Source organism: Marmota flaviventris, chromosome 13 (genome assembly GCF_047511675.1).
Source record: "Marmota flaviventris isolate mMarFla1 chromosome 13, mMarFla1.hap1, whole genome shotgun sequence".
In the NCBI taxonomy this organism is placed as follows: domain Eukaryota; kingdom Metazoa; phylum Chordata; class Mammalia; order Rodentia; family Sciuridae; genus Marmota; species Marmota flaviventris.
Genome location: NC_092510.1, coordinates 91,565,996 through 91,592,434, shown reverse-complemented (window position 1 = coordinate 91,592,434; position 26,439 = coordinate 91,565,996). Strand labels below are relative to the sequence as shown.

The following is a 26,439-nucleotide window of genomic DNA, read 5'->3' as shown; positions in this document are numbered from 1 at the left end:
CACCTTTCCAGACGACTGAGGATGGTAGGGAATGTGAAAAGGCCAAGGAATATTTAGGGCCTTTGAAATGATTTGGGATATTTGGACGTAAACTCCGGGCCATGGTCAGTCTGCAGTGACCAAGGCAACCCAAAGCAGGAATGATTTCTTCGGTCAAGTTGTCAGCTACCATTTGGGCCCTTTTATTTGTAGTCGGGAAGGCCTCTGTCCAGCCGGGGAAGGTATCTACCAGGACCAGGAGATATTTAAATCTCTTGACTGTGGGCATATGGGTGAAGTCCATTTGCCAATCAGATGCGGGCAAATGGCCCTGGGCTTGATGGACGGGAAGGCAGGGGGGGCGAAGGTTTGAGTTGGGATTAGACCTTTGGCAGATGTCGCAAGAGACAGAGAGGGTCTTTAGGAATTTTGAGTCCTGGGGGAGAGGGGAATATAGAACTCCATGTATTCTCACAGGGCAGAGGTTGGGGTGAAAGAGGTTATGTAGGTAAGTTAGTGGTGGTTGGGGTTTGGGTCTGAGGTGAGGAAGACAGCGTCCTGACGGGGGCCTCTGCCTGTCTTGCTGCCTCATCAGCTTTGTGGTTTCCCTTGGAAACGGGAGAAGTGTCGGTTTGATGGGATCTGCAGTGAGGTCCTCCAGTTGCAGTGGGGAGGTGGGAGGCCTCCAGCAGGGGCACGATGTAGGAAGCATTAACCAGTGAGGTCCCCGTGGTGGTGAGGAGTCCCCTCTCCTCCTCCCGTCTGGCTGAGTGTGACAAGAGAATGTGGAAAGCATATGTGGCGTTGGTGTAAACGTTAAGGGTGTAGCCCTGAGCTAGGATGAAGGCCCTGGTGAGAGCGATAAGTTCCACCTGTTGGTTGGAGGCGTTGCCGGGTAGAGGCTTGGCCTCAATGATTTCATTAAGGATACTACAGCGTATCCAGCCCTGCGGGTGCCCTGGTGAAGAAAAGAGCTTCCATCAGTAAACACTGTGCCAGTGGCCTGTGGCAGGGGCCTCCCTCGAATGTGGGTAGGGTGAGGTAGAAGCTCTTCTAGGGTCTACACAGGAGTGGAACAGAGGATGGGAGTGTTTTGAGGGAGAAGGGAGAAGACTGGCCAGATTAATCGGTGGACAGGGTTGAAAAGTCAGTGTAGAATCCTCTACAAGGGCAACTTTATGGGAAAGAATCCTGGAGGGAGGAAGAGTTTGAAGGCCTTTGAGTTCACAGAGGTGATATGGAGAGTGGACTGTGATAGGAGAACCAAAGGTTAGTGTTTTTGATTCTTGTACAAGAAGAGCCTTTGAAGCTAAAGTTCTCAAGCAGGTGGCCCAACCTTTAATGGTTATATCTAGTTTCTAGACCTGACAAACAGCCCATTTCCTAGGGCCTCTTCCTGAAACAGATGTTTATTCTTTTGGCAGGAGCTGGAATGCGCTACCTTCCCTTCTTCTGAGCCCTGCCTCCTTCTGCAGGACCGAGCTCAACAGAACTTTGTTGTTTTGCCTTTTGCTCTGGAAGGAAAGAAGCAGACAATGAGGTATGTGAAATGTTGAAATGATTTGCTTCTGCCAGGCCTGGGTCACTGCAAACTGCGAGCAGGCTGCCGCGTGGACCCACCTGGGGAAGGATCTATTCCCCTAGCCTCTGCCTGGTCCCTGCAGTAGTTTTGGAAGGGAACCAAGTCCCTTTCTCCCCAGGATTGGATCTGGAAGCAGTAGTTGGTGGGATGCTGGCTCAGGGTCTTTCGCTGTAAGTTCTACTTTATTTTGCTTCCTTTGGCAGGATCTCGTAGGGCTGTGGCTGGCAGTGGCTGTGGCCTGGACTTTTCTCTGACGGATCCAAGGTGACAATGCAGAGGCAGGGTGTGAGTCTTGGGATCTTGGGGGTGGGATTTCTGGGTGGACGTGGAGCCCCCTCAGGATGGGGCAGCACCTCCCTCTTGCTTTGGTTCCCTTTGGAAAAATCCTCGCACAGTGATTTCTGGGCCAGGCAGCAAGTAAAAGCTGCTGCTGGATCCAGGCTTTAGATTTCCTGAAGGGGATTCAAGAAAAGGCACTACAAGATGTAACTGAGGGAACAGGTTGTTCTGTTTGTGATGGCTGCATGAGGGTTAGCCATGTATTTAGTCTGAGCCCTGTCTCTCATTTTCCTGTGTCTGTGTTTACTCTGACCCTTATAATGAAAAACAGACCTGAAAACAGGCTTCCCTGCACTTTTCCCCCACGATCGCACCAGGCTTCCTTCAGTGGGGAGGGTTTCCCTGTACCACAGTTTGGAGTGGTTTCAGGATGATATAGCCCTGTCCCTTCCCTCCCCACCCCAGGTACGGTCCTAGGGCTGAGAGGGGCCTGCAGGCAGAGGGTCCGCCTTTAAAATCCACAACTTCTGGGTGTGCCTAGTGATCTCAGGCTAGCTACTCCCTTTCCCTAAAGCTCAGTCTGCTCAGCCAAAAGAAAGCCACCATAGTGAGGAATAAACAAGATGATGTGTATGAGGATGCCCCACACCTGATACCCAGGAGCTGAGACAGTCAGGTTCCCCAGGTGGTTCAAGGAAAAGCTGGATCTACAGAGAGTCCAGCTGGTGTTTGGCTAGCTTTGGGTCATCTGCTAAGTAGTAATCATAAGAGGCAAGAAGAGAGGGTGCCCCAAGCAGATATGAATGGCGACTCTGTGGCTAAGCCCCCATGATATGGGCGCACCTTTAGAGATTAAAAGAGGGCACAGAGGCTGGCTCCCTGAATTGAACCCCAGCTTCACCACTTTATGCTGTATGACCCTGGACAAGTTATTTAACTTTTCTGAGCTTCCGTTTCACATCTGTAAAATATGCTGGAAAGAGTTGAGCCCAGGGCCCGGCCTGGCCTGGCTCAGTCGAGAAAGTTCCAGGCATTGCAGGGCTTGCACTGATTCCATTTGGGGGCCTCCTTAAGGAAAGAAATGCACAGTGGCAAATACAGTATTAGGTATGGGAGTGAATATTGAGACTATGAGAAGGGATATCACAACAAATGACAAAAGGGACAAATTTCCCAAGTATGACAAAAACCCAGAAAATAACACAATAATAAAATGCTGGAAAAATGAGACAAAGCTGGCTCCTCCTTCTTGGCTGCTGGGTGCACCTGTCGTATTTTGGCTGCATACTCTCTACCTCTTATTGTTGTGGGGCAGGTCGCTCAGAAAACATATCAAGTCCCAGTTTTGTCCAAATTGAAGAGTCCTTATTTAGCCGGCCAGCCGGCGGCAGCTCCCCACAGGACCCATAACTGTCTCTGCAAGGAACAGCCCCAAGCCTGAGAATTTTAGGATATTTAAAGGCAAAAACCACATCTGGGTTGACGTAGCTGCAAGCAAACAGGTACAGAAGCTGGATTGGACAGTTAGCGAGACAATGCAATGGGTACACTGGTATTTCCCACGGGACTTTCCAGCTTGGCATAGCAGCAAGCAAGCAGAGGGAAGGGGGTCAAAATGACCCTAATTCAGTACAAGTTAGAGAATGGTTACTAACGTCTAGACAATCAATCTCTGACAAGGTGCATCACCCAAGAAAAATGGAAACCAAAGAGAACAATTTTCATTGTATAAGAATTGCTGTTTTGTGTTGCCAAGCATGCTATGCCAAGTATGCTAGGTAACTATTAATGGGTCCAGGGATGTGGCTTTCCCACGGGAGAAGCATTTCTTACATGATATGGAGTCTCAGGGTAAAATGGAGTCTGTTTGGTCATTGCCCATACAGCCTGGCCCATAACATTAATTATCTTGATGTGGATTTCCTAGTGTCATCTTCAATAGAAGACGGAACACGAGATAAATCAATGCTGCCTCTAGTATAGCTCATCTGTGGTTATTTTTTCTTCTTTTTTTAAAAAATTCTTTTTTTATATATATTTATTTTTTTAGTTTTTGGCGGACTCAACATCTTTGTTTGTATGTGGTGCTGAGGATCGAACCCGGGCCGCACACATGCCAGGCGAGCGTGCTACCGCTTGAGCCACATCCCCAGCCCAGTTATTTTTTTTTCATCACAGAGTTTAGAAGAGTTTCTTTCAGCTTCACGGTTTGTTATTGGTGATGCTATATCTGTAAAGCTTTAGGTAGTTTCTCACTCAGGTGGCTCCAGCCAGGTCTCCAGAGAACTCAACCCTTTGATCCTCTCTGGGCACAGTAAGCAGCTGGTCCTCCTGGATGGGGCAGGCATGCGGTGGCTGTGGGGCCAGGACCACAGCACCCCTGAGCAGGGAAGGCAGCACGCATAGTGCAGTTCCTTGTCCTTGGGACCCAAGGGGAGGATCCTGGGCAGATTGTTCCTAGGACCCAGGTGGGTATACAAGCTGGGTCAGCCCTTCATGTCTGCCTACAGAGGCAAAGGCCACCAGACCTAGGCAGTCATTCTTCCAGGCAGGGTCAGCACCCTCTGCCTCTAGGAAGCATTTGGGACTTCCCTACCCCCACCCCAATAGAAATCAGGCCAGGTCTTGCAAGGGGACACATGCAGCGAGGGATCCCATGCCCAAGCTTCATCAGCTCCTGATTAGCCACTTCTGCAACCTGTACACATTGGTTGAGGAATCCTATTATTTGTTCACCGCATCAAGGAATTCACATGGGCACTGCAGCAAGATGTTCTTTATGTGGCCGAGTGACCTATTCTTTTGAAAAAATGAGGCTTCCTTTCCTGCAGCTAATTTCTTGTTGGGTCCTGAGTCAATCAGGAAAGCCCGTGAGGGAAGTCTAGGTCCAAAGACTTGTTTCATAGACAAGGAGACTGAGGCACTAGGCTAACCAACAAGTCTCCTGTGAGAAGCAGTCCTAGCTTCCTCCCCAGCCCCACATTAGCACAAGTACCTGGCAAAGAGGAGGAGCCATGCAGCTGGCCAGGCTGCACCCTTCCCTGAGGGCTAGCAGAGCTGACTTTATCACAATACACAGTGGCTGCTGGTGCCCTCTGCTGCTCTGGAGGACCAAGGATGCTGTCCTAGGCAAACCCACAGCTCTGTGTGCAGGGCTCAAGTCTTTTCCCTTAAAAAGCATCATTATTGGCGGGGGGGCGGGGGGGGGGATAAGAGAGGACAATAGGCAGAGTGGTTGCAATCAGAATGTCAGAATGCACTTATGAAATTGTCATAATGAAACCCATTATTTTGTACAATTAATATGCACTAATAATTATATATAATAATACAGAAGCACCATCATTATTACAGCTTCCTTTTGTGGAGAATTTTCTGACTGCTGGACATGATGTGCTTCATAGTCATGGTCTACTTCTGTCCTTTCCAGAACTCTCTCTGAGGAGGGTGTTTGCATCTGCATTTTGCATATTAGACAAAGGTTCAGAGAGTGAAAGTGGCTTGTTCAAAGATTCTGCTGATGTAGGTCTTAGACTTAGAGCTAACTTTTACCTAGAATGCTGGATCTAAACACCCTCATTTATAATGGATGGCATGGGAGACCAAAAAATGGAATCTCAGGCTGGGGCTGGGGCTGGAACTCAGTGGAGAGCTTGCCTCACATGTGCAATGCCAAGTTCTATCCCCAGCACCACCAAACAACAGCAACAAAACAAAAAGGAATGGAGTCTTGTCCAGGGTCATCAACATCCAGGGACAACTTACTGTTTCATTTCCTTTGCTACACTTGTCACCACCTGACACTCTACCCTGATGAGTCCCAGGAATGGAAGAAGCTCCATGGTGGTCTTTACTCACAGGTCTCCAGGTCCAAGAACCACCTGGTGCACAGTAGCTCAGTTCCGTGTCGGTTGTTGGATCCATGGGGCAGCAGAACTGAAGCTCCTCGGGTTCTCCTTATTCATTTGTTCACAAGAACTCAGAATGTACCTGCCTGGGTCCATTCCAAAAGCCCCAAATGCTTGAAACACAAAGCAGTGGTAACCCCTCAGGGATGAGAGAGGTTCCAGGGCACAGTAGAGGGATCATGGGCAGAGAAGAGAACCTGGGCTGGTTGGGCTACAGCAAAGTGAAGGTTTGGTTTCCTCTGCCACCATTTTCACCCTGTTGACTCCTATACTCAGAGATAATGGTGTTTTCAGACCTCTGAGTGCAGGACTATTTAGCTGAGAGTTTTCCCTGTCTACTGGGATTCTTCCAGAGAGGAAGTCTGTTTGGAAGGAATACTTGCACTTCACCCTGTCAGGGTGGACCTGTGAGGTTCTCTGAAGGAGTGTGTGCTGTTCTGAGTGAGACAGGAAGGAGGTGGAGAGGAGAGAGTTAATGTAGGGACCACATGGAAAGGTCTGTCTGACCCTTCAGGGAAATATCAGCAGAAAAGGAGGAGGGGAACACAGAGCAGCGGAGGTGGTAAAATGCTGGCTTTATAGTGAAACTCTGCCTTACAAAATGCCCCACATCTTTAGCTTGATCTGCACACGTTCTAGGATGTGAGTGGTTCTATTTGGAAGCCAAGTACAGGAACCGAGTTCTGGGTGGCTAAGTCCTGGGAGTGGTCTGCGAGCAGCCCCTGTGGGGCTACAGAATGGATTTAGAGAGAAACATGAGTGTTAAGTCAGAGTTCTGAGGTGGCAGGAGGTCCCACAGGTTGTGCACCCAGGGCTGGCCGAGTTCACCAGCAGTCGGGCCAGAGGACGTCAGAGCTCCACTCTCCCACTTAAAACAGGGTATTGGTACTGAGCAGCTCTTAATTCTGAGGACTGCCCTTCACAAGAATTTAGAAACAAATTGATGTTTTTTTCCCCATTAGGTGACAGTCCACCATCAGTCTTCAGAATTACACAGTTTTGAAAATTCTGAGAGACAAACATAGAAGAAGGACTTTTTGACCACACTGGCTGTCCAATGCCTTGTTTTGTTCACAGAGAAAAAATGTTTAAAAAGTCATGGTGGCTGCCCTGCCAACCCTTCTTTTCCTGGAGACTTGGGTTCCAGATTTCAGGAAGCATGTCGATACCCATTTCTAGTGCTTTGCTACAGGATACAAAATTGGCTCATTCAGACAGCTTTCAATTATAAATCTCGTACCAGAATAAAGGTTGGCCTTAGCAAAAGAGTAAGTAGATTTGAGCCATCTATGAGGGCCAGAAAGAAATGGGTTGCCTCTGATGCTTATTCCTGAAATGAAAACAGGTATCAACACCTGCACATTTGCGGCCGGGATTAGGGAGTGTGCCCGAGTTGGGTTCTGACATGAGCATCAATGTTCTGCACCAGGAGAGTTTTCATGTGGCTTTGTTTAATGCTCTTTCCATTCGGGAGACAATTTGCATTTGATCCTCAGCAGGTGGGGTTGGTAAAGCTGGCCACTCAGCCAGGGACACTCTTGCCTCTCAGCACGCCTGCATTCTTGTAGCAGAGCCTGGGGCTTGATCAGGGAAAAAGTTAGTCCCACTTCCGAAAAGGCTTTTAATCAGGCTGAGACTCAGAACAGATGGGAAAGCTTTTCCAGTCTCTTATTTGCACTTCATTGTATAGTATGCTCTTATTCCGGAATACTCGCTCCTTTTCCTTCAAATACACTTTGAGCACTTGTTAATACCAGGCATTGTGCTGCTGTCTCACTTAATCCTCCCAACAGCCTGTTTTATGAGCACAAGTATAAGAACTAGCTTTTTTTTTTTAAAGCATTTATCCTATGCCAAGGCACAGTGCTGAGCATTTTGTAGGCATTATCTGTCATGATAATCACTATTGTATCCCCATTTTAAAGACAAGGAATCAATTTAATGTGGTCTGGTAGAGATCCACAATCCCTTATCAGAAACCCTAGGGTAGACATGTTGGAATTCAGAAGTCTTTGGATGTGAGTTATAAATTGTCTATTATGTAGCATCTCTAGTACAGCAACACCACATAATACATCAATAGTTATGCATACAAATGTTTAAACAGTTTCATTCAGTGGGATAAAGATTGTAAATGTCCTCATATTGATTGGAGCCTTAATACCAATTAGATTATAAAAAGGTATTTGCTTTTCAGAGTGGTTGGTAGTTGTGGATGAAGGCCTGAGGAGATATACAGTTATTTGTGTCAAAGTTGAGATTCAAACCCCCATGTACTGCCTCAGATGGAGATCTACGGGCTCCCAAATCCAGGACTCTTTCAGCACTCGATGCTAGTACTATTGAGGCCGACTTAGGTTAGGAGGGGGCTGCATTCCATGCGGCCTGCTGCAGTTTTGACCTTGCTGTGGGCTGTGAGCTGTCTGTGCCAGCTCGCATGATACCTGGAGGAAAGAAGCCCCAGGCTGAGGTTTACATGTGGCCCAGCAGACTCATCTTTTCAGGGTGTCAGGGTGCCACCCATCTCAGTGGTACTGAAAGCTGGAAGTTGTGTCATGGCACTGAATTTAGCCTTGGCTTTTCTCTTTCCAACACAGCTCTTTGTTTAATCCAAGTAGAATAATGTAGTTGAAAGCCCCGTTCCTCCCTTTTCAAAGTGGATTTGATGATAAAAGTGATGTGAGAAAGACCTGAGAGAAAGATGAGGTGATGAAATTTAAGAACTCTCTTAGAAAAGAATTGGAAAATAACCTGGAAATTGGAAAATAACCCCAAAGTGGCCGATCTCAGTGCAAATCTCATTTCATTCACTCACTGATCACTTATTGAGGTCCTCCTGATCTAGGTGGCACTGTGGGAATCCAGGATTCGACCAGGTTCTTGCCCTCCAGAAGCTCCCAGACTGACAGCCACAGACAGGAGACAGAGCCATGTGAGGATACAGCCATGTGTGCCTCTTCCATACAGCACAGCAGAGTGACCAGGCAGCCAGGGAGAAAAGGGGCTGGGCTAGGAGTCAGGGTGGGAGTAAGAGTGGCTTCACAGAGCTATGGTACTTGGTGCATTGGCTGGCCACTGTCTCCCCTTAGCCTCCAGATGGCCACACTCCTGATTTCCCTGTGACCCCCTGGGCCTTTCCTTTGCATTTCCACCCTCAATTGTTGGCATTGTCAGGCTCCAGGCCTGGGCCACCTTCTCCTGCTTCTCTCTTTACCCTCCTTCCCTAGATTACCTCATTCATTTCCTTAACATCACACACCTTCCACACCTGAGTACCTCCTCCCCTGGCACGTCAGCCCACAGGTCGGCTGAACTCCCAACTTGAATATACCCACTTGCACTTGTCGAAATTAACACATTCAAGTGGAAACTCGGGACTCTTATCCCCCAAACCAGTTCCTTCCCTGACCTGCCCTACAGCTTTAGGAAATGTTGCAATTGTCCACCCAGCTGCTCAAGCAGAATCCTTGCTTCTCTCCCCTCCCTCAGCCCTGATACCTAAATTACCAGCCAATTCCTGCCAGCTCTTTCTCCAAAGTGTGCTTAAACTGATATATAAGAACATAAAAATTGTGCATATTAATTGATTACCAAGTAATGTACTAAGACATGTATACATTGCATAATGTTAATCATTGGGTAAATATATCTCCTCAAATGTTTACTTTTTTAATGGTGAAAACTTTCAAAGTCCTTCTAGCTTCTTGAAATATATAGTATCTCATTGTTATCTGTAGTCACAATTGCACACCTGAGCTGCTGCTTTTTTTTTCTTCTTCTAGTACTGGAAATTAAATCCAGGGACTTTACCACTGAGCCACATCCCCAACCCTTTTAAATTTTTTTTTATTTTGAAACAGAGTCTCACCACATTGCTTAGGGCCTCGCTAAGTAGCTGACCTCAGACTTGCCATCCTCCTGCCTCAGTCTACAGAGTCGCTGGACTGCACCTGGCTTCACCAGAGCTTCTTGCTCCTGTCTGACTATAACTTAGTACCCACTGACCAGCCTCTCCTCAGCCCCTCCCCCACTTTCCCAGGCTCTGATAACCACCATTCTATAGTCAATTTTACAAGATCCACTTACAATATTTTCAGATTCTACATGAATGAGATCCTGTCGGGCACGTCTTTCTGTGCCTGGCTCCAAAGTACATTGTGGTTGAATCTCCCTCTGCTCATTTCTCTGCCTCTTTTTTAGCCCAGGGCATCATTCTGTGTTCTTTTACTCCATTGTCAGGTATGTACCCCAAAGGAGACAGAGAACAGGCTCAGGAAAAAGCAAAATGTGCTATACTCATAGGACCTAGGCAAAGAGACATGGCACACCATGCATGGACACCAGGGTGGGCAGGAGGGAACAAGGGAAAACAAGAGGCCAGAGCCCTTATTGGGGTTTCTGTGGAAAGGCAGTGGAGGGCAGGGGGAACAGCTCAGGACTGGTTAGTCGCAATAACTTTGGCAGGCTCTAAGTTATGGGGGGGTCTCTAATAGTCTGGTCCTTGGCCCCGGGATGATGAAGGCCTATTCATACTGCTACCTGGCATTGCTCTAGATTGGCTAGTGTGTGTGTGTGTTAGTCAGTTTTTTATTGTTGTGACCAAAATACCCCACAAGAACAACTTAGAGGAGGAAAGATTTATTTTGGCTCACGGTTTCAGAGGACTAAGTCTATGGTCAACTGGCTCCAAGACAGAAACTTCATGGTAAAAGGGTGTGGCAGAGGAAATCGGCTGAACTCATGGCAGCTGGAAAACAGAGAGAGAGAGAGGGCAAGAGAGGCTAGAGGCCTCCAGTGACCAGCTTCCTTCAAATAGGTCCCAATTCCCAGTGGTCCATGCAGCTATCAATGGATCATTAATCCACAGATGAGGTCAGAGCCTCATGACCCAATCATTGCCTGAAGGCCCCACCTCTGCACCTTGCTGCATTGGGGACCATGAGTTTCTGGGGACATTCCAGACCCGAACCATAACCATCTGTATATCCAAGGCATGTTCCCTCCTGGCCCTTGCTCTCCCTAAGAACTGGAGAGCCCTGGGAAGGGTAGTCTGTCCCTACCCAGAAAATATTTTAAAGATGTCTAAATGTAAATACATCCATCCCTCTCTTTGGCCATTAGACGAATCTGTGCCTCTCCAACTATTACTCCTATTCCCCTGATATCCATCCTCCACAGCCCAGCAGGCAGAAAGGTCCCTCTGAGTGACTCTGGATCTTGTTATTCTCCGCCTTCAAAAGCTCTGGTGGCTCCCTGTCCTCCGCCCCACCTACACCTTCTAAGGTTCCATCTGCCCCTGCTCACCATCTTCTTGCCCACCACCATCCCTCCTGTTCCAACCACTCTGAGACCAGTATATTTCTCTTGTTCAGTTTTTATTGGTTCTTTTGTTTTCATTCCTTAACCACAGAAGCTGCTTCTCCTCTCCACTGTTATTAGATTCTCTTCCTTCTCATGGCACACGTCATGCTTTTTCATCTTGTCTTTATCCCTTGAGATTCAGTTTCCATGTCCCTTTAGCAGGGAGCCATCCCTGACCACCTGATCATTCAGGTGGTATTTCCCAATCCATTATTCTCCACACAGCACCCCTTTCCTTTTGATCACAAGTTCACGCAGTAATCCAAAAAAATCCATGTACCTGCTGTGTGCCAACTGCTTGCCTATGAGTGTGGTCAGGCGAAATGTCTGGGGCTGGGAGGTGGGGGAGGCTTAGATTGTAAAGGACTAGGGTCATTTTTCCCCCTGTGCAGGGGACATGTAGTCAGTACACCTCCCTGCAGTCACATGTCAAGGTCGAGCTGAATTGGAGGTAACTGGAATTCCTGGGAACCATTTTCCTCCACTCCACTCTCCTACATCAATGGTGGATCAGGATACTTTCCCCCTAAGCCCCAATGTGGTCCCATGTGGCCTTGGCATCCCTCCCACACAGGCAGCCTCCTTGTTAACTGAGTTGGCCTAATTTGCCATTGCAGGCTCATGTAATTTAAGGTAGAACACCCTCCTCAGCCCTAGTTAATTATTCATGAATTTATCCTCTTAGGATGTGGATAGAAGCATTTCTTCAAAACCATGTATCACTCTGGATTTCATTACATTTAATCTATTTTTCTTCTCTTCTTCCCTCTCCCCAGGAGAAAATAATGAATGACAAAGGAAAATTAATATTGTCAATGCTGATTGTCTCAACTGTGATTGTTGTGTTTTGGGAATATATCAACAGGTAATTATGAAACATGATGAAATAATGCTTTGATTCTGTTTTACTAGTTATAGCCAAGTTATCAAGTAAAGTTAAAACTGAGATTAACTGAAACCATAAATAATGGGGCCCACCCTTCTTATCTTCCTGGATTGTTGTTAAAAATCACCAGGCTCCCAAGTAACTTCTGGCTAATTAATCATCTTCTTCCTGCTGTGTTCCCATTATTTTGACATTTATACTGGTAGGCTTGATCCAGAAAGAGGGAAATCAATTAAGCTCCAAATGTGATCTAAAGTGGTTTATATGATTAGATAAAGAAATTATCTTAAGAAATTTCAGACAGGAATTCCATGAGAAATCCACCCTGAATTTTGCAATTCTAAGATATCTGCAGAGTTTAACAGAACAATTTGAGTTATTGACTTTTGCTGCAAAAATACACACTGAGTTGCTGGTGATTCATTTGTGCCTGGCTGAAACTTCTGGGTCTCTCCCTCTCTCTCTCTTTAACTCTGGAGAGCAGAATGAATAGAATGTTTTTGAGTTTTCAAATTCATCTGCAGACTACTCAAATATAAGAACTACCTCTGTGCTTTTGAAACCACCTTGCCTTGGAGATTCTAGCTAGAGAGGCTTCTGACCAAAAGTCTCCACATACACAGAAATGTGTGATGCTTTTGACTTGAGATATAATGATAAAGCTCAGCCTTCACTTTCCAGTAAGTCCTCTGTGCTGAGTTGTCTCAGCACCATTATTATTTTCAGGGTGAAATGTTTTAGTGGCCCTCAAGTTCAAGATGGCAGCCTGGTGTAACATTTAAATATTACTTTTAGACATCAAATTCTAAGATTAAATGAGCCAGCAGGACTGTCTTTGCTACTAAAAAAAGAACTGCAACTTTGGGTGCATCAATAGCAGGAGGAATCTCCAAAATACAGAAACAAAATCTTCAGATGTGGACAGATATAGCCACTTCTAGAATGTTCTTTTGTTTCCTTCTGAATCACTAATTTTAAGGAAAATAGGACAAGCTCAAGTGTGGTCAAGTTAAAAGCATCTGGAAACTAGGTCTTTTGAATTGAGGAAATTAGTTCAAAGAAGAGATGACTCAAAGTTAGGTATGGGGACCTCCTCGGTGGCCTTGGGAAAGTTACTCAACTACTCTGTTCTTTGGTTTCTCTACCCTTAAAGGTAGGGAATATAATAGTACCTGCTTCATTGTGATTAAATAGTATTGTGTACAGAGCACCAGGGCCAGTGGCTGGACTTCATAAGCATTCAGTAAATGCCAAATGCCATCACCAGCATCTTCCTCCTCAGCTCAGGCCATTATAACAAGATGCTATAAATTGGGGGCCTTAACAACAGGAACTTACTTCTCCAAGTTCTACAGCTGGGGAGTCCGAGGTCAAGGCACCGGCTGATTTAGTTCCCATATAAGGGCTCTCTTCCTGGCTTGCAGACAGTCACCTTTTCCCAAAACATCCACAATGATGGACAGCAAGCAAGTTATAGTACTCCCTCTTCTTATAAGGACACTAATTTTATCATGGAGCCCCCATCCTTATTTAATCTAATTATCTCTCAAAGGCCCCACCTCCAAATGCCATCATACTGGGGACAGGGCTTCAACACATAAATTTTGGGGGGACATGAACATTCACTTCATAACAGTCACAACCATCATCATTTGCTGCTGAGGGCAAAACATGATAAGGGATTTTGACTGAGAAAGATGACTCCAGCAGTCACAAGCAAAAGAACATGAGCCCTTTGGGGTGCTTGCCGGAATACTTGCTTGGCTGACGGTTTGTCTCCGAATCTGAATACTTGATTGGATAATTTTGCTGGATGTTCTGAATTGTAGCCAGATTTGTACTTCCATATTTGGGAACCAAAGGCTTAAATGTGTATATTGGCCTTGGCCTCTCAGAAAGGGGGTTATTTTTCAGTGCTGGGCATGTTCTTTCAGCACAGTGGCTATAGCAGGTTCTGACTGTTCCTTGGGGCCATCTTTAGGCACCTGGACTTTGGCTGCATCTTTCTTTGATGTGCAGAATCCACCTGTCTGCACAAGGGAGCAGATGGTTGCCACTTTAAGAACTGGTCATGAGATAGCCTAAGGTGACCTGAGGACATTACCCTGAGAAGGATGGGTGGCACTGAGTTCGGAACAATCTTAAAAACAAATAAATTGGGGCTGGGGATGTGGCTCAAGCTGTAGCGCACTCGCCTGGCATGCGTGTGGCCCGGGTTCGATCCTCAGCACCACATACAAAGATGTTGTGTCCACCGAAAACTAAAAAATAAATATTAAAAAAAATTCTCTCTCTCTCTCTCTTTAAAAAAAAAAGCAAATAAATTGAACACATCTACCAAGTAGTTAATCGAAGCACTGTTGTCAATAAAGCACTCTGAGAGAATATCACCCAGGACAGCATTTGATTTGAGGCCGGATGGAAAAAAAAAATCTTAGACTTAAAAGTTATAATAATAGTGATGCTGATAGCATCACTGCTGGCTCATTAAATCTTTTGACAGCAGGTACTAGTTTCTAGTGTGAGTTTGTGTGGCATCATTTCCAGTTCTTATACTAGTCCTGCACAGTTGGTACTTTTCCAAGTTTCCAGATAAGGACATGAAGTTCCCAAATGGTAAAAGTTAAGGTTCAAGATCACATTTTAGGAAGAGCTAGGTCTCGGCTGTCTGCAGCTCAATCTCTTACCCACTACACAGCCTTCATTTAGTTGAGACTCCATTTTTCAAGTGACAGAATGGGGACCAAATAGGTGAAGTGTCTTTTTAGTGAACTTATGTCCCTGTTGTAACTAGAACTCAGATCTCCTGATCCTTTGTCCCCAACTCCTTCCGGAGCTCCTCATCTGTGCTGAGTGATATGAGGGATGGCACATGGGCCAAGTAGAACCCCTGCCCTCCAGATATGATCTGAATGGGGCAACAGGATGTGTGGATAAATAACCAACGCTACTAAGTAGAAGAATGACAGAAGTAGAGGAGTACTTGTGATTGCTTATGCTTTTCTTCATGGTGCTTCTTGGAGTATGAGGTTGTGTAGCCATGTGACTATGTGACCAAGGTCTGCCTTCCCTCCTACATTATATGTTCCACAAGGTTGAGGACTGTACTGGTCTTGGCCAATGACCTATCCCAGCCTCCCTGCTTTCATGAGTTGAAAAAATGCCTTTGGGGACTGGTCTGAGGAAGGCTGTGCACTGGGGGTGGTAGTAGGCCATGCAACTGATGCTCTGTTTTCTGGGTGCCGCAGTCTGGCTGGGCACAAAATCACGAGCCACCACACAACTTGTAGATTCAAACAGCAATTCTTTATTCCCGAACTCACACCGGCACTCTATAATCACGTTCTGGGGAAATCCACGTTCTCTGCCCAAATCCACCCCCACTGGGCTTCTGTCTCCCAAAAAATACTGTCTGAATCCCGTGAGAACTCAAGGGGAACTCAGGCAGCAGGATACGTCCTATTCCCAGCAGGAATAACCTTAAACCTGGAACCACCCTAAACCCGGATTGTCCTAAACCGGGAACACCCTAAACCCCGATCCCTGATCCTTGAGCAAGGTCACCTTACCTACAATGACACTGCAAATGACCTGGGTCAATATGGAGAGTCCTTCCTCTAAGCAACATTGGGTAGGCTGACAAATAAATTGCCATGTGTCATTCTTACTTAGCAATGGCCCTCAGCATCTGGGTAAAGATAAATCCTCAGTGAGGAGTGGCTGGGCCAGGGTGCTTCCACCTTCCAGGCCTTCTTCATTGCCAGACAGCTGAGTAGGCTGCAGGAGGGGACCTTCGGTGGAGCCTCTGCCCCTCAGTGAACCCACCCCTGGGCAATGGAGAACTGATTATTAAAAAAAAAAAACACAACTTGAGATTCTCCAGATGCCCTCTTCCCCTGGAAATCTGGAAGCACTGCAAATGGAAATTCCTATTTCCACTAGGTATATCTCAGAGGAAGGTGGAAACTGGGAGAAGCTAAAACCTGGCTCTCTGCTCAGCCCAGGGCTCAGTGATAATGGTTACAAAATAGCCTTTCTTGGAACTAAAAGTAACATGATGTTTTTATTTCTCCTTTGCTCTTAGCCCAGAAGGCTCTTTCTTGTGGATTTATCACTCAAAGTAAGTGCTTTGAATTCTAGGTGTCCATTGGCTGACTCCCATATGTGCTCTCTCACCGTCCGCAGTCTCTTTGCACCAGCCAGTGATGCGCTCAGGCCAAAAAGGGGAAAGGATCCTAGGAATCTGGGGCTCTGGATTGTATTCCTCCAGCCCCCAGACTTGTCTTTATAGAAGCACAACTTGTGTTTTGCCTTGGGTTCTTATCAAGGGCCTCTTTAAGTGGTGTTTTTTTGGGGAATATTCCTGTTTCACTGAGAAAAAGAATCTGGGAGATAATCTCCATCATTCTTCTCTATATACGTTGTCTAAAGAACTGTGTAAGAGCAAGAAAAAAAGTTTGGGTTTTTTTATTTTTTGTTGATATATATATATGACAGTAGGGTATATTTTGACATATGATTCATACCTGGAAGTCTGGGTTTCTTGATGAATTAGTGTGTATCCTTTTTAAAATTTTTTCACTTTTTTTATACATTTATTTTATTTGTTTATTTTTATGTGGTGCTGAGGATCGAACCCAGTGCCTCACACATGCTAGGCAAGCGCTCTACCACTAAGCCACAACCCTGGCCCCTTTTTTTTTCCCCTCACTTTTTTAAAAAGAAAATGAGAGCTGTGTGTGCAAATTTTTTAAAATTAATTAATTTTTGGTACTGGGGATTAAACCCAGAGACATTCACTGAGCCACATCCTCCAGAGCTTTTTATTTATTTATTTAAATTTTGAGACAGGGTCTCACTAAGTTGCTGAGGCTTGCCTCTAACTTGGGATCCTCCTGCCTCAGCCTCTCGAATCACTGGGATCACAGCATGAACTACTACAACCAACTAAATCTTTATTTTCCTATCTTTGGCATGGTTGCCAGGAAGCTCTGAGTGCATGTTCTCAGCAGTTTGCACCTGGTATTACTTCTGGTTTTTATCCTTACATTCCATTTGAATTGCTCAAATCCACTCAGCCAATATCTCAGCTGTAAATTGAAAATAAAGGTAAAACTTTTATTGGGGATGACCAAGGTCATGTGCAATTACATACCTGGGTGACTAAGCCAAGGTTTCAGATGATTCTTGAAAATGTGCTTGGTTTCTTATTCACACTACAACTCATTACAGTCACTCTCAGCTTATCAAGCTCTTATCCATATGGTATTTTATTCAGTCTTCAAAATTATCTTCATGGCAGGTTTATTATTGTTATTAAAAACACTTTTCAGAATAGAAAGTAAAAATTCAGAGAGGGAAAATGTCCTACCACAGTCGTACAGCCGGTGAGTGGCAGATCCGGAACTCAGGCTTGTGCGTTTACGGAGGCCCCCCCTTGCCCTCTTTCTCCCCTGTCCTGCTAGGGCTCACTGGATGAGTGGAGTGCCGAGCTGCCCTGGGGACAGCAGGCTGAGGGGTCTTCAGCTCTCTTTCCTCCCATTCAGCTAAAGGATTTCACTTTTGTTTTCATATTCTGAATTAGCAGCTTAAAATTAATTTTTTAAATAATGATCTCTGCTATTAAAAAAAAAAAAGTTTGGGATCCCTCCAGTTTGGGGACTGATCATTTTCTAAAAATGTTTACATTCTTTTTCACTTCTTAGGGACCCAATTGGTGACGGCAGCATTCAGAAGGGCTGGTGGTTTCCAAGCTGGTTTAAAAATAGGTAAGGAGATCAGACTATGGATATGTTTGTCCATCCAACCAACTTTTGTGGAGAATTCAGTTGAAATGGCTCCATGTTCATGACTTTCCCAGTCACTTATATTTCTTGCTTATCAAAATTATACAAGGAATCCATTTTGTGGTTGGGCTAGGACATTTAATTTCCAGCTAACTTAAGAGTGAGGCGTGAGTGGAAGTTTAAATGGAAGGAAAGAAAATCATAAACCGAAATGTTCTTAGGAGGGCTATTTTAACAAGTCTCCCCTGCCCCCTAAAATAACTCAAGGATTATTGGGTCATTAAACTGCTAACTGCTAACTTGGAAGGCTAATAAGAAAGACGAATACTGCGTGTTTTCATCTCAAGTATGTTCTTGTGAATAAATGCTTAGCATCATGAGCCTATCTCCAACCAGTGCACTTTGTACATGCACCCTCTGCCTCAGGACATGTTTCATGCGATTGTCCCCCACTGCCCTGCCACCACACACCACCCTCCTTGACTTACCTGTCTTTCTTCCCCTTTGTACTCAGGACCTACAATTACCAGGGAGATGAAGAGGAGGATATAGAAAAAGGAAAAGCGAAGAAACAAAGAAAGGAAGATGAGGATGAAGAGCTTCAACTGTGGGACTGGTTTAATCCAAAGTAAGAAGTGTGGCTCCTCATGCAGTGGTTCCAGGGCTCACCAGGAGTGGAGCAGGCCGTGCAGGCAGCTCTGAGAACATCCCTGACTTGGGAGAAATGGTCTTAGCATTTAGCATTAGACTTTAGATAAGACTTTGGATAAGAAACAGGGACCTAGGTACTTTGAATCCACTCGATTGAGCAGCACAGTAATTCTGACAGTAAATGGCCAATGGCAGCTAACCAGTCACAAAATATTAGTGCTAGAATGGGGTCTTTTTTTTTTTTTTTTTAAAGAAAGAGTGAGAAAGAGAGGAGAGACTACTGCTTGAGCCACATCCCCAGCCCTAGAATGGGTCTTTTTTATAGGCCAAAGATATTGTGGAAAGCCACAGGATTGGGAATTGGGGAGAAATTCTGAGATTAAGTTAACTCATTTTTTAAAAATGTCATGGAAGGGCTGCTGTTGTGGCTCAGTGGTAGAGCACTCACCTAGCACTTGTGAGGCACTGGGTTCGATCCTCAGCACCACATAAAAATAGATAAATAAAACAAAAGTATTGTGTCCACCTACAACTAAAAAAAATTGTTTTTAAAAAGTGTCATGGAAGGGCTGGGGTTGTGGCTCAGGGGTAGAGTGCTTGCCTAGCATGTCTGAGGCCCTGGGTTTGATCCTCAGCACCACATAAAAATAAATAAAATAAAGATGTGTCCATCTGAAACTTAAAAAAAAAAAGTGTCATAGAACCATAAATTCATTCATTAAGCAACCATACAAAAAATGTTTATCAAAACTTACAATGTGCTGGGTGCAGTAGTGCACACCTGTAGTTGGGCTCAGGAGGCTGAGGCAGGAGGATCACACGTTCAAAGACAACCTTAGCTACTTAGCAAGACCCTATCTCAAAATAAAAAATAAAAAGGGCTGGGGATGTGGCTCAGTGGTTAAGTGGTTTGGTACCTGGGTATAATCCCTGGTACCAAAAAAAAAAAAAAAAAAGAAAAATTTATGATGCTGCTGAGCGTGGTAGCATCATTGCTACCATGTAGTAGCTGAAATCCCAGCAACTACAGAGGCTGAGGCAGGAGGACTGAAAATTTGAGACAAACCTCAGGAACTTAGACACTAATCGACTTCATGAGACGCTTTCTCAGAATGAAAAATAAAAAGGACTAAGATGTAGTTCAGTGGTAAAGTGGCCTAGATTCAATCCCTAGTACCCATCCCACCAATCAAAACAAAACAAACTAAATCTTATGATGTGCTTGTTGGTACTTCTCAAATTGTCAGTAACTACTCATTTGTGTATTCAGAAACTAGCTTATTAGATCAAAACTAGCTTTTTAAAAAATTAAAATAGAAGACCAAAGGGTAAGTATTATTTAGTCGAATTTTTGATTCTGTATATAAGAGTATGTGCATGCATTTGGTTGTGATATAAAATGTATTTCATGAGTTATGGTAAAAAATATACTGTGGCAGACATTGTGTTAGGCACAGAAGACAGGTGAAATCTCCCAATATGGTTGTATTCAAGAAGTTCATGGTCTTGGGTTCGAGTCTCAGCACACACACACACAAAAGAAAAAGAAAAAGAAGTTGTTGTTCTTCACTTGGATCTTGTATGTGGGATAGATATGAAACTAATATTTGCCAAGATTGGTAAGGAGATGTGATCAGTAACTGGCAGGATGTGGTTTGGGGGCTGAGGAGACGGAAGTTTTTCAATGTGACTGTGAGACCTGAGAGATTGGTGGGTGATGATGTCATTGACCAGGAAAGGGAATTGAAGAAGAAATGCAGGCCTGAAAGTTCAGAGAGGTGACAAGCTCCATGAAGGCTGTGCGTGGATCCATGTGCTTATGGGGCATCTAGACAGAAAGTCTCAGGAGCCAGTGGAGGGTGTGGATTGGAGGCATCATCAGACTACCTGCCAGAGGGATCTGTGGGCTTAGATGAGGCCACCCAGGGAAAGGCCATCTGACATTGGCATCCAAGTAGCTGCAGGAGGAAGAGGTGTTCAAATGGAGGAGCAGGGAGACCAGTAGGAGCAGGAGGAGGTCAGGAGGGACCAGTATCCATTCCTGTGTGAAGGATTGTGGGTTCCGGGGACTGAATATGTTGTTGCAAGTCTGTGTATTGTTTTGGAGTAGAAGATTCATGCCAGTTTGGAAAAGATGAGAATTTTGACTTCTCATCTGTCTTTTGGTGAGTTGGATAACAGGGTAGCCACCTATGAGATGCTGAACCACTACTAGAAATGTAAGAAGATGGAAGCATTATATTTTGACAAGCCCTTTAGATCAGAGAACTGAGGCCCCGAAAGGGCAGGCAGACTGGATGAGACAGAAATGGTGACCAAGCACCTTTTAAGGAGGATTGGATAGTTCTACTATGGCCTCCTGCTCTGCTGTGTGGGACTTGGAAGGTGGGGGCCAAGGCTGAATTGCTAGGGGAAGAAAGGAGAGAGACCACGGCTGCCAGCTGTCACTGTGTCCACACTCTGCCATGCATAGCTAGACCTCACCTCCAAATGAATGGCAAACAAGTATTTAAACAATATCAGTCTGAATCAGCACCAAATTAAAGCCTTCTTGGGGCACCAGTCTATTTCTAGCATAATTGTATGACTGGATGAAATAATTAGCAAATTTCATATTAGTGCATCCGTTTCTGTGAAACACCTCAGACATATCAGAGTGTATTGTGCAACCTATTTTCACGGCATAATCTCCTACCTTGCTTCCTCATTTTCTTCCTCTCCATTCTCCTTTCTCAGCCTCCTTGCTAAGGCCATCTCCTTCTTCTCAGCTATCAGGTATTAGTCATGGGGCTAAGTGTACCTTCTTCTCTTTTCTTTGTGCACCATGTTCCAATATATTCCCTTCCGTTTCCCTGGCATCATACTCCACCTATGAGAGAATGACTCTCACGTTGGTATCTTTAGCGCAGATATTTCCTCTGAGCCCTGACTTGTGTCTACCTGCCCACCTGGCATCTCTGCATGTCTCACATGACCCAAATGGATTTCTCAATTCCACCCCACCCTTGTTCTTCTCCTCATTTCCCATCGCAGTAAATAGCTCAAGCCAGAGGCCAGGAGATGTTTTCCTTTGTCCACCCCATAGTCTAACTCATTAGCATGTTCTGTTGATCATTGCTCCCAAATCCCTCCCACATCATTCCCTTCTCTGCACGCCATAGCTGCTATCTCTGTTCACATTGCCATTAACTCTTTTGCTGTCTTGCTGTTTACCATGCTGCTGCTTAATAGGTGGTGTGTGTTCCACATCCTTTTATACCTACTTCATGGTTCATTGAATTTTAATATTTTCTCTAACCAACCCTTGGGTACCACATACATGGATCCATAAATAAAGACAATTAACAAGCCGCCAATAACCTAGGAACATGTGTGTTTTGGTTGCAGAAACCCTATAATGTTTCAGGAAGCTTTTGGCCTATAATGATGGAACTGCAGACGCAGAGGTCACACAGTGGTTTGGAAGGAAGACCTTTGGACAGCTCTTTGCTGGCATTTCCCCCTCCTTTTAGAGCCCCATCCTCATTATCTTGGATGTTTCTGGCAATTGACATTGTCAAAGACAAGCTTTTTGCACATGTGTGGGTTTTCCTAAGTCGCCTCTTTTGCGAGGCGGGTGGGGGGAGTGAGTTTTCATGATTGAGACTCCTTAATTCAGAGCTTCGCCCAGGAAGCTGATCCCAACCTCATCCTCCCTCTCTCCCTGCACCTCTTCTTCTCCACTGCCTTCCTTACCAGGCTGTCATCTGGCTGTTAGTCAGGGTCACCGGTATATGGGAATTGTCAGTGGATTTGAGTAACTAACAGCTGGGAAATAGCACACCTTAATTCTAAATTAAACATTAATTTTTAATATTGCTACTTTTTCTTCCTGCCTGAAGGTATCCTTTCCATCCAAGTAATCAAACTGGATACTGGGTTTCTGACTTCGTTTTAGAAGATGTGGTCAAAGTGATCCTGCAGTTGAGGAGCACGCACTTGACGACCCATTGGGACTGTCAAGATTCTCAAGAGGCAGGACTGTTCTCATTTCCCTCATCCCAGTACTTAGTCCCAGTTTGGCCCTTTATATAAATTAAATGACCAAAAGCTTAGTCCCCTTCTCCTTCTCCTAGCCTTACTCCCTTTATTTGTAAAATGGCTGATGACAGCACCCACTTCATAGGGTGGTCATGGAGATTAAATGAGAGAGCACGAGCCAAGTACTTGGCCCCCAGGGGCACAGTAAGTATTAAATAAGTGTGCCTGCTCCTCTTTTTCTTCTGTTTTTGCTAGTTGTATTACCTGATTACCAAATGTCTTAGCAAGAAGGCTGGGCTAGAATTAGCAAAAGATCCTCTACAGGCTAAAACGAACACTGCAGTGAATGAGGTGGATGCCTGAGAGAACAAGGAAGCTCAGGTTCAAAAGCACTGGCAGGAGAATAATGAGCCCTATGTGCATGTTTATGTTGTCTTTTTCTGTCTGGGGGCAGGTTGAAATTTGTCATTTGACAAAGCTTAGGGTTTTACAGGACTAAAAGCATCACTGGAGCAAAGTCTTGAGGGTCTTTTGTGGCTGATCTCATGTGACCCTGCTGAGGCTGTTGGGAGAGGCCAACACATAGTCTGCGGAGGGCCAGGTCTTCACACAATTGCTCTACCCTTCAGCAAAGCAGAGTTTTCCACGCTGAGCCTGATGAGCAAGGCTGGGTCATGTTAAGTTTCTAAAATCAACAACACAAGAGCTCATCATTTCCTAGTCTTTGTTGTTGTTGTTCTAATTAGTTACACATGACAGCAGAATGCATTTCAACTCATTGTATACAAATGGAGTATTTCCCAGTTTTCACTGGTGAAAATACCAAAGCTGCTGAGTGGACGTAGTGTTACCTTCAGACCAGGACAAAACTGGGTTTAAACCCTAATTTCTTAAGCACAGCAATTAAATGTCTAGGTAAGAAACAATATAGGGTGGTGGCTCAGAGTACCCGACTCTAAGATTTACCCCTTTATAGCTGTGAAAGTACTTAACCTTTCTGTGCTATAGATGCTTCATTGGTAAGTTGGAAATCAAAGTCACCCTGTCTCAGAAGGATGAACCCTTTGCACAGTGCCTGGTCACACAGGAAGTGCTCAATGTATGCTAGTTGCTGTCATCAGTGACTAGTTATGTTGCCTTGCTCAGCTTCTCTGAGCCTTGGTTTTCTTATCTGGATGTCACACAATACATCACAGGACTGTTGCAAGGACTAAAGGAAAACAGGTTGGTGCAGAGTCTGTACATGCGCCTTTCACCGGGAGCAACTATGTTCTCCGTGCAGCAGGAACACCTGGAGTGCTATGGACTGAGCCAAGTCTCAGGCTCCAGACAAGCTGAGCAGCCAAGAGAACAGGCTAAAAGTACCCCACTCTGTCATCTCTGCCACACTGCGCCATGCTGGAGGTGGCCCAGCTATGTCGGCCCAGAGGCAGACATAGGCTGGGTGGGAGGGCAGAGTCAGCAGAAGAGTTAGAGAGTGCAGAGCTTGTGACAGGGACAGGAGGCATGGGGGAGAATCTTCGGAGGCTCCTCTGTCCCTCTGAGACTTGGGTGAGGCAGGGGTAACCTAGCCTTGCCCATCAGGCTGGCTGTAGGTAGGTGCAGTTGAGTGAACGCCCTACCTAACACTGCAAGGAGCAGGGGATGTTCCTGTCAGTCTCTTCCAACAGACTCAGCAGCGCAGCAGGCTAGGACCAGCAGGACTTTGTCCCAACTGCTTGCCACCTTCTCCGGTTCGCTGAAATGCTCCCCAAGTGAAGCAGAAGCAAATGTCAAGCAGGGACTGAGCCCACACTGGAGTTGCATCTAAGCAACTGTGTGCCAGTTTCCTCTTCCTGAGAGGAACTGCAACTGCCTCCTGAGCTAACAGGTGTCAGCTAACAGCTAACAGGTCATTCTCACTTGAAATTTGTAGTTATAATATTAGCCTCTGCCGCCCCTACTACCTGGAGCTCTAGCCCTGCCACGGGGCAAGGTCCTCTCCTGCTCTGCCCTTTCTGCATTTTTCCTTCAGTATCATACTTTGTCACTTTCTGTGTCTGCATTGGCTTTACCAAGTCCCTTTCAAGCTTTTTTTTTTTTTTTTTTGATGGTGCTGAGGATTGAACCCAGGGCCTTATGCATGCCAGGCAAGCACTCTACCAGCTGAGCTATATCCCCAGTCCCCCTTTCAAGCTTTCTGAGTGCAGAAAACACATCTCCCTCTGGCCCCCTTGATGTTCCTAGTGAAGAGGCGATATGGTCTAAGGAGCGAGCCTTTGCCAGAGCCATGCCCTGGCCTTGGCCATGTTGGGAAGCTGTCAAGTCCTTTTCTTTCTGGATGCTGCTGTCTCCTTGTCTGTAAAATAAATAGTAACAGAATCCCCTTAGTCTGGACCCTTTTTGGCCAATAACCAGGTTTCTACCCAGAAATCCCTTTTTGGCCAAAGGCAAATTCAAACAACCTTTTTTCTCAGCTTTAGCGTCACTTTCTCATCCCACTCGATCAAGGGTTAGGGTCTTCTTAGACTCAGATGGCACCAACAGGGATAAATAACAACTCAAAGATGACACTGACAGCTCAGCAGCTGGGGAAAAGGGAAAGGGACTGATTTAGAAGTAGAAGGAGAACAAAGAGAGCAGGGATGTATAGGCAAGATCCTATAAGGCCTCCAAGGACAGCCCCCAGAGGCACCTGGGCCAGAGGCTGCCCCTGCAGATGTCACACCTCCCATTCAAATGCTTGGGGACTCAGGGACAATTGCTGAAGATCATGGTCATCCCTTTTTTTTTTTTTTTTTCCCTTGGACAGTCTGTCCTGCCTTAGTGAAACTATTCTGACTCATGTGACTGTGTGTTTTATCACCAGGAAACGCCCAGAGGTTTTGACAGTGACAGAATGGAAGGCACCGGTTGTATGGGAAGGCACTTACAACAGAGCCGTCCTGGAAAATTATTATGCCAAACAGAAAATCACTGTGGGGCTGACGGTTTTTGCTGTTGGAAAGTAGGTATTGTAGACAAAATTGTCCTTGACTTTCTTGTTCTACTATCAAAATGGTTATGAGGGGACCCATGGCTTCATGAAGGTTGTTTAGGATTTCTCTGAATTATGTGAGACTGTTTCAGTCTTCTTTCTGCTAAGGCCCCTAAAACTGAGAACAAAACAATAGCAGGTGAGCCCCCTGTTCCTGCCTCAGGGAGAATGTCTCTGGTTGCAGGAAAAAAATGTCTGCAACACCCCCCCAAACCCAGAGTCAACAGCACACCTGCAGCCACCTCCTTTGCAATCTCCACGGCTTCCTTTGGAAATTTCAAAAGTGCCAGCTGCTAGATGGCCTAAACCTACATCTTTCTTCTCCTTCTCTAAGGGGCAGGACCAAGGACAGAGGGATTTACAGCAAGTTCTAGATACACAGGAGCTACACACCGTGATTTTCCATGCAGGAGCATGGCTGACCACCCATGGATTCCTTAGGTGCCTTCCACCTGATCATCCTGGAGGATTTGGCCCTGGGAGACCTGACTGGTCAGAACTTCCTATTTCTGAGGTTGGATAGATTCTGGTTCCAGCTTCCATTTCCTTGTTCAAAACACCTGATGAGGAAAAATTGTAGTCATTCTCACTTGAAATTTGTAGCTAAAATATTAGTTTAAAAATATAATCTATTTTACCAATTTTTTTTCTTTTGTACTAGGGATTGAACTCTGGGGCACTCAACCCCTGAGCCACATCCCCAGCCCTATTATGTATTTTATTTAGAGACGGGATCTCACTGAGTTGTTTAGGGCCTTGCTAAGTTGCTGAGACTGGCTTCGAACTTGAAATCCTCCTGCCTCAGTCTTCCAACCCACTGGGATTATAGGCATGAGCCACCATGCCTGGCCTCTTTTACCCTTTTTGAGAATTAAAATATTTTTTTCTAAAATAAAACTGAAAGTTCAATTTTCCTGTTTTTTTCTGCCTTCTGGGCCTTTCCGTCTGTACCTTCTAGAAAAAATCACATG

The 26,439-nt window shown here is 45.4% G+C and overlaps 1 protein-coding gene and 1 long non-coding RNA gene across 7 annotated transcripts in view; one reads left to right on the top strand and one right to left on the bottom strand.

Annotated features, from left to right (window-relative positions):
- Ggta1 (glycoprotein alpha-galactosyltransferase 1 (inactive)) overlaps positions 1–26,439 on the top strand; it is a 62,327-nt gene that overhangs the window by 30,878 nt on the left and 5,010 nt on the right. For 3 of the 6 annotated variants that reach the window (XM_027944901.2, XM_027944921.3, XM_027944911.3), the window contains exons 2-8: positions 1,404–1,519; positions 1,765–1,846; positions 11,886–11,974; positions 16,080–16,115; positions 17,701–17,763; positions 18,296–18,409; positions 25,301–25,438. In XM_027944901.2, coding sequence (XP_027800702.1) covers positions 1,832–1,846; positions 11,886–11,974; positions 16,080–16,115; positions 17,701–17,763; positions 18,296–18,409; positions 25,301–25,438 — 455 coding nt within the window. In that variant the 5' untranslated portion in view covers positions 1,404–1,519; positions 1,765–1,831. The remainder of the gene's footprint in view (positions 1–1,403; positions 1,520–1,764; positions 1,847–11,885; positions 11,975–16,079; positions 16,116–17,700; positions 17,764–18,295; positions 18,410–25,300; positions 25,439–26,439) is intronic. The other 3 variants (XM_027944928.2, XM_027944941.2, XM_027944937.2) reach the window with 3 other exon arrangements.
- Positions 10,371–26,439, bottom strand: part of LOC114100301 (uncharacterized) — a 111,413-nt gene continuing 95,344 nt past the window's right edge. The window contains exon 4 of the long non-coding RNA XR_011704153.1: positions 10,371–10,495. This is a non-coding gene — a long non-coding RNA (uncharacterized lncRNA). The remainder of the gene's footprint in view (positions 10,496–26,439) is intronic.